At 32.5% G+C, this 8,215-nt stretch overlaps 1 protein-coding gene across 2 annotated transcripts in view; it reads left to right on the top strand.

Moving 5' to 3' along the window:
- The window catches only part of PPP3CA (protein phosphatase 3 catalytic subunit alpha), a 152,530-nt gene extending 145,015 nt beyond the window's left edge, over positions 1-7,515 (top strand). For both annotated transcript variants that reach the window (XM_072405627.1, XM_072405628.1), the window contains 2 exons: positions 226-323; positions 5,641-7,515. In XM_072405627.1, coding sequence (XP_072261728.1) covers positions 226-323; positions 5,641-5,837 — 295 coding nt within the window. In that variant the 3' untranslated portion in view covers positions 5,838-7,515. The remainder of the gene's footprint in view (positions 1-225; positions 324-5,640) is intronic.
- The last annotated feature ends 700 nt before the right edge of the window (positions 7,516-8,215 follow it).

Here is an 8,215-nt window from a genome sequence, read left to right as displayed (position 1 = left end):
CATTTTCTATGTTTCTTTTGTTCCAGCTAATGTGATCCTTTACGCACGCCTGCTTTTTCACCTAGATGTGTACACAATTATATTAATAATTCTACGCAAGTTTTATCTAACAAGAGTTATCTATGAAATGTTTCCTAATCTTTGAACATGTATACATTGTTACATCAGCAATACATTTTAACCTTGCTTTATTTTTTCTTTTTCTTTTTTTTTTTTACAAAAAAGAGAAGAGAGTGAAAGCGTATTGACTTTGAAAGGTCTTACACCTACTGGTATGCTGCCAAGTGGAGTTCTTTCTGGAGGAAAACCATCTCTCCAGAGTGGTAAGAGAGCTTTAATTTGCATTCTAGCAAAATGTATCTTTTTCCAGTTAGAGTTCTGGAGAAATACTACTTTTATTTCTCTTTACCTTAATAAATGCCTTAGTGAAAAAAAATTATATATATTTGATGGGAGATCTTCACTAAAGCTATCACATATGTCCTTATAGGAATATGAAGTCTGCAGGACAGAAATAATGCTTTTAATATACATATCATTGAGAATACAAGTATGCGTTATCTATGGAGTTCCAGGTTTAGCCTTTCGGAGCTATTGCATTTAACTGTAAATACAAAGCAACAAATATCTAGTTACCTCCACTTAAATCCTAGGTCACCTATGCGACAATTAAAAATGGCTCATTTGTGTCATTTTTAAAGCAGCATTAGATAGTTCATAGATAGTTAGCATAGATAGTTCTCTATAGATCTATTCTCCAGATAGGAATTGTTAGTATTGTCGACTATACTGTAGAACACTTAATACATAGTTCAGTTTATGAAATCGTTGGCACAATAAGATGTTGAAACAAGATATGTTGGGTTATTTTTTCATAAATATACATTTGTCAGTATGTGTTATGCTGCTGTACTATATGATCATGAATATCCCTGTGATTAAGATAACTATGCTTTTTATAAAAATATACGGTAGTGATATCATTATAGCCAATTCAGTTTCTTGTATATCTGCATGCAATAATCTTCACTTAAATGTTATAACCAATTTTTTTTTAATATTATGAAAGTATAGTTGTAGCATATGATACCTCATTTATAAATAATAAAGGTAAATTAAATAAAATTTGAATGAAAAGTGCTAATTTATAATGTGGCTGCAGAACCACTAAAAAAAAACATTCTACAGTTTTTTGATCTCTTGATCACAGGGAGGTTTTTTATATTCGGCAAGCTTGAATGCTATAGAAAAATAGTTCTAGCCACAGACTGGCATCTATTTGCTTTGGAAAGAGCCTTCAGCTGTCTCAAATTTCTTGTAAAGGTTTACTGCATTTGGAAAGTGAAATGGCACACTGTAAGTGTATTAAATGAGTATTCCATCTATAAAAAGGGACCTCTTTTTTCTAGCCTTGGGAGGACAGTAGCTGAAAGTTTGCATAGTTGAGAGACAAAACATTATAAGTGAATTATGCACTGTTAGTCTTGCAAAGTAATAAATGTACACCACCACAGAGGCATACACAAAGCCATCAAACCTAGGGCTTCAAAAAAAAAAAGACAGCCTCAAGGCTTTTTGTTTTTTAATTGAAAATTGAATCTTGTAAATAACACTTGATCACTTTGCTGGAATACATTTCTAATCCCCACAGTTGCAAACTGCAGAACAGATATTTTCTCCATTTCAAGCTCAATATATATTTTCATCCCTTGCTGTAAGACGGGTGTCAAACCAAAATCTGGCCTACAATGTCCATTTTTTGGCCCCCTAAGGAATCCTAAATATGAATTGCAGCTTGTCCCACCGCTGCATTGAAATAGCGCTGCCTCTACAGTTCCTGGTATCACTCAGGTCTATAGACCAGCAGCCTTTCTGCCTATGCGTGGCCATGCATTGAACTGTTTTATAGAGGCAAGTAATGCTGGGAATTGTAGTAGTGGGATCACTCACGTCTATAGACCAGCCGCCTCTCTGCCTATGCGTGGCCCCATATTGGACTGTTTAATGGACCCAGGGAATTGTAGTAGCTGTGTTATTTTAGTGAAGAGGGAGTTCCAGCCACTCAAAACATTAAGCCCTGCATTGGACTGTTTTCTTGATGCAGGGAATTGTAGTAGCAGTGCTATTTCAGTTTCAAGTTTGGCCTGTGACTTTGTCTACGTGTTTAATTTTGGCCCACTGTGTATTTGAGTTTGACACCCCTCCGGTAAGAGATGAAGATGCTTCAGTTTAGTTTTATACAGCTGTAATATTTAAGTCACTTTAAGGGATAATGATGCCTCATGGAATCAAGAAGTAATTTTTTTCCCTGTTGGAGTTAATTGTACCAGAGGTTTTTTTTGCCTTCCTCTGGACCAACTATGTCCATAGGGTTTTTATATCTGGGATATGTTTATTTCCCTAGTGGTTGAACTTGATAGACTAATGTCTTTTTTCAACCTAACCTACTATGTACTATGAATTTCCATTAGATATGCCCTTAGATTTGGTATACTTTGGTAAAAATGAACATGTTTTTCATAAACTAACATACAAATATATTTATTAGCAGCCATGTTTGTTATAATGACTGTAAATGGATGAACATATGTGTGTGATATTTTTATTAAAAAATAATGTTCTGGGTTTTGTCTCTCCTATTTTTGGATGTTTCTAGATAGCATGTTTGTGGGTGGGGTAGTAGGAGATATGTTTATGTGTGTGTTCATATGTGTATATATCATGGTTAGTACTAAGACCAGAAAACCAATGAGCACCCAACAGTGTAATATTAATTGGATGCCCAACAATTTGTATGTTTCTGATTGGATTTTACATTCTCCGTAATATAGGTAAAGGGTTTATTAGACCAAATGTCTAAAGGTTCTGCTTCTCTCTTGGGTAGTAATATTTCTGAGTATCAATATATTTGCAGTCATGTTCATTATTTGGTGTGTTGTTAACTGTTCATTTTTACACACAATACATGGCTTCTCCTTCTTTACCTGATGCTAGATACTCTATGTGTGATTTCTATTGCCATAGTTTGTGCTTGAAATGGGGTCCTATTGTTGTAAAGACAAGTTAGTGGTTTAACATTTCCTGCCTAAACATGTTTGTTAAGAACTATGTATATTTTATAGGCTGTTCTAAATTAAACATTTTTTTAAACATTTACTTATGCATGTATTTCTGGCTCAAAAAACCTTAACCTCACTTTAGAATATTAGATATTAGAATGTATATTAGCATTGCTAGGTATATGCCCATGTAGTCTTTCTATTCTGTTGGTTGTCTGATGGTATACACAACTAATATCCGATTGTCACTATTGCAGAATAATCCTACCTGTCTTTAGCCTCATTATTATGTACTATAATATTGGTGTAAATTCCTAACACTTTCTGGGCCTCATTTACTAAACGGCAGTAAGTCATTTATGTATAGGGCAAAGTTAAGTGTTTGTATGAAAATTATATTCTTTTACTTTGATATTTCCTGTATTATTTCCACAGTGGGAAGCTGGATTATGATATCACGGTTATTTTAAATATTATTATTCTATTTTAAGTTGCATAACATGTTATGCAACTTGAGCAAAGTAATGTCCGTGAAATTCTGCAGGAATTTAGAAAGACAAAAATGTTTTGGAATCTTAAAAAAGGGTATTGTATAATGGTAAAATCTGTACAAATTTGTAGTTGTACGTGACTAACTGAATTCCAATAGATCTTGGTCATATATTACTGATTTTACATAGACTATCCCACATATTTCATTTTGAGAGCAAAACCTATGCCACTTTTAATAAGTGGTAAGTACAAGCCGGTAGTTAAAGATAGATGCAATAATTGTATTCACTAGTCTTAAATGACTGTAATAGAAAATGTATATATTGTTATATAGTTTTACAGTATGTGAATATAAACCTTGCTATTTGTTTATTTTTATGTACATTACGGCCGTGTAGTCAAGTGGTTCCCATATATAACAAGTAAACTTACCACAGCACTTTTCCTGTTAGTGAAGCCTTTACACATAAAAATATCCAATCCACAAGGCCTATTGCTGTTTTGTTTTTGTTTTTTAAATCCCTTCAATGGGATTTTCAAATGTATGACCAACTTCTTTTAATTCAAATTTTCAATACTCTCAGAAAATTTTGATTTTGACTATAGATGTCTGTGGCTTTTTATATTTACTAATACTAATAAGTTACTTCCATTTCATATCTAATTTGTCATTTTGAATTTCCAAATTTAAAAACTTAAAATAAAACGTTGGTCTTCATTTGCTTTTTTTCTGATTTTTTTTTTTTTATATTTTAATAAACATAAAGGCACTTTAAGAAGCTTTGATATGGCCTTTGCTTTTACTTCCATCTCTTCCCTTTCATGCTTCCTAACCCAATCTAACTACTTGTGTGCTTTCACATTAATATAAGATGTATAAAACAGTTGGGTCATTCATTTTTTCTTTTATATTCAGCATAGGACTACTTGTCCACGGGAGTTCATCTCAAATAGATAATGTTTTTTTTTCTTCCCTTTTTTATTTTTATTTTACTAAACTCCTTGGTTTAGTTTAGTTTAGTTAGTCGGGATATTTAAATACATTTGCACTGGAGTTTAAGGAAAATCTAAATTTAAAATGAAGAATACATAGTCTTAAATTAGAAATGGTACAGTCAAATGCATTAGAAATTCATATACAGCTCAGTGTTCCACTGTGGATCAGTGAATGGTACTATGAACCATGGCATAATATAAGTAATAAAATTACAAGAAGTCTAGGCTTTGTATTTATGAATATGTAATTTATGTATTTAGTCTAATAAAGTCTATTATGGCATATAGTTTTATTTATATAGTTAGTGCAAAAAATCCTAGCAAACTTGTGGTAATACTATATTGCACTACCCTGTAGCATATTATTGACCATAATGTTTAAAAAGCATTAGAAGTAGTGCTGAATTATAATATTGATGCTTTGTGATCTTGGCAAAATTTAATTTTACAGAATTAGGATAATGAAGTTAAATACATTTTGGTAAATTTTTTTAGAATATCAACCAGTGGTCTGTAGAAATTAATGTATTTTCCCCTCTTGGCTCCGAAATATGTATATATATCTGTGATAGTAGTAGTAAACCTGTCAACATATTGAAGATTATTTACTTTCATACATTGTGGTATATCTAACAAAAATTGTTGTTATTCCACAGCCATGTTTTCAGTGTTAGCACTGGGACTTTTATTTTAAAACCTAAGACTCGTGTGTAAAGCTTTAGAGCTCTAGTGTGTACTCCACATCATATCTGGGTAAAGCTTGTTATAAGGAAATCGTATTCCGCAATTATGACATTATTTCTACAGTTTAGAAGTTAACAATCTGTAATTTTTTTTCTGTTTTTTTAAAAAATAAACTTTTTCTAACTGTTAAGGAAATAACAATGAAAAATGAAAGAAAAACTTAAATGAGCTGAACTCAAATGGATAGCACTCTGTTTCATTTTATATTACTTTACATTATGTTTATTTATTTGTTTTCAAAGTTTTCCCACTCCATTTCATGTGAGTTATTATTTTTTAGCACCTGTAATATTATTTTTGGATCATGATAATAATCTTTGTTTTTATGCTTTTGACCTTTTCTGTGTAGCAATCAAAGGATTCTCACCACAGCATAAGATTACTAGTTTTGAAGAGGCCAAGGGCTTGGATCGCATTAACGAAAGGATGCCACCTCGCCGAGATACTCTTCCTTCAGATACCAATCTTAACTCTATCAACAAGGCTATTTCTTCAGAGACCAATGGCACTGACAGCAACGGCAGCAACAGCAGCAATATTCAGTGACCACTTCCTGTCCATTAATATATTTTTTTAGCTGCAAAGCATGATGGGATTGCTGCATATCAGCAACTGGGTGATCTTGATTTGGGTAAATGCTACTTACTCTTGGGGTTGGTGATGAATAATTCAGTTTACAATGTCATCTAAAGAAATATAGTCTGATCTATTTTAGTGGGGGCCCTGGCCCCATCTGGATATATGCCTATAAATGCTTGTAGAAAATATACACACAAATATTGCTCACCTATATAGAACATATTTTCCAATGACATTGGAACCTTAATTTAAATTACTGAAAGGCCTTCATTTAGTTACTGAACATACAGTACATATTTGTCTAATTTCTTACTAACTATTGTATGTTTACATTTGCAGCTCTAAACTACAAATAGACATTAAACATTTTTAACATAATGTACAAACTAAAATAAGGACTATTTATTGATGATGTTTTGTTACTCTTGTCTGATTGGCTCATTGTTTTTCCCACCACTCCTCGCTCTGTCAAAGCTGCTCGCAGTTACAGCTCTGTTTTGATAATTTGCAAGCCCCTTGGGCAGAGTATGGTTAACCCAAACCATGAATTTGAAAAGTCTTAATGTCACTGGTGCTGGGACATGGACTTCAGTGCATTGCTTTAGCAAGGAAAAGGACAAATCAAAGATAGAGAAAAATTTAAAATGTAAGAATGTTGACAAATTTGTTAAAGATGCCAAAAAAAGGAAAGTTTAATTTTGTACAGATTATGCTTACCTCAGGTTACATTATTGTGCTTGAATGCCCTTCTTACTTATAGAACACATAGCTTACTTATTTGGCAGTGAATCTTTTTTTTTCTTTAATAGGCAAAACTGGAATAACGATAATCATTCTATTTTTTTTGCTATTCTATCTACGTTTTTTTGGTAAATAAAGTATTGGTTGTCGCTTGCTGAATTTTAATATTTATGAGTGGTGCATTTTTAAGTATAGTGAACAAGACACCATATTAAGTGCAGTGAAAAGCATCTATATTCTGTAAAAATCCGCCTATGCATGTTTTTTAAGACAAAATTGGCTGTATAGGCCTGTATCAGACTGTAATGCGCTTAGTGGTTGGACTTATACTGGAAATGTATGTATACTGGCATACTTTATATTCTCTTAAAATGCTTAATGCCTTTGAAATTTTGTAATCAAAGAAAAAGCTTTGAAAAAAAAATAAAGAGGAGAAAAGAATATTCTTAATGTTTTATAACATACGCTTGTCAGTGCACACATATATATGGTTAGCATGTTTAGCAAAAACTTGTGAAATTTAAAATAAGTTTGTGGTTACATGTGAAACTTTTAAGTGCATGATAACTGTTAGTGTCATAATAGTTTGGTCATTCTGTTATGTTACGTCATGTGCCACAAATGTGTAATTCTTTTCACTTTTTTTTTTCCCTTTATATTATGAGTTACGGGTTATTATTGACTCCTTCCAACAACATCAAGAATAAATTTAATTGATACAAATTAAACTCCATCAATATTTTCTAACAGTTGTTTAAGTGCCCAAGTAATTCACTACAGCCTAAAGCCTTGCCTTTGTAATTTGACTTCTGAAATGTTGGCAATCGAAGCATGCACGTGTAACAATGACAAAAAAAAGCATTTTATATTACTACTCAATAAAATGTGCATGAACTTAAGCATCCGCCTGCTTCCTGGTATTTTTCTCACTGTACATTATATTTAGTTCAGTAAAGTAAAAAAAAAAAAAAAAAACAGGAAAAAGAAAAGCCCTATTAGTTTTATATCAATGAGTCACCGCCCTTCTCTATTTACTGGAATCGTTTAGATTTGAGTTTTTTGCTGTTGTTTTTTTTTTACTTTTTGTATATGTAACATTTTATTTTTATAAATCTTAAAAGTCCATGAGAGGGAATGTGCAGCTTTTCAGGAAATAGCTCCATTTCAAGCCTTTTCTTTTATTAGAATAAATCTTCCCAATAGAAACACATTTGGAGCAAACAAAATATGACAGGTTTCCACGCTTTATCCAAAACTAAAGGAAGAAAAAAATGTGGTTTTTACATATAAAATATTTTAATCCCCTCTGCCCCCATCACACCTACCAATCTTGAAATATGTGTTGTATGGCTTTGGGTTCATCCAAGCAAATGTAGCTTGTATTAAGCTGCATTCCACTTGCATATAAAATCAGTCTGGAATTTAATGACAAGTGCATTTGATCTGCAGTTAATCTCCTAAGCTGCTTCTGTGAATCGAGACTTGTTTAAGGAGGAAAGCAGTCATGATACAACAAACTCATTGATGCTGCCTCTTATACTCTCTTTTCCTGATCTAACGAGATGTACCTGACTAGACCGCACACCAAAATGTGCCAGCCAGGC

Source organism: Pyxicephalus adspersus, chromosome 3 (genome assembly GCF_032062135.1).
Source record: "Pyxicephalus adspersus chromosome 3, UCB_Pads_2.0, whole genome shotgun sequence".
Taxonomy (NCBI): domain Eukaryota; kingdom Metazoa; phylum Chordata; class Amphibia; order Anura; family Pyxicephalidae; genus Pyxicephalus; species Pyxicephalus adspersus.
The sequence above is the reverse complement of the archived record's forward strand: the minus strand, read 5'-3'. Positions and strand labels throughout refer to the sequence as shown.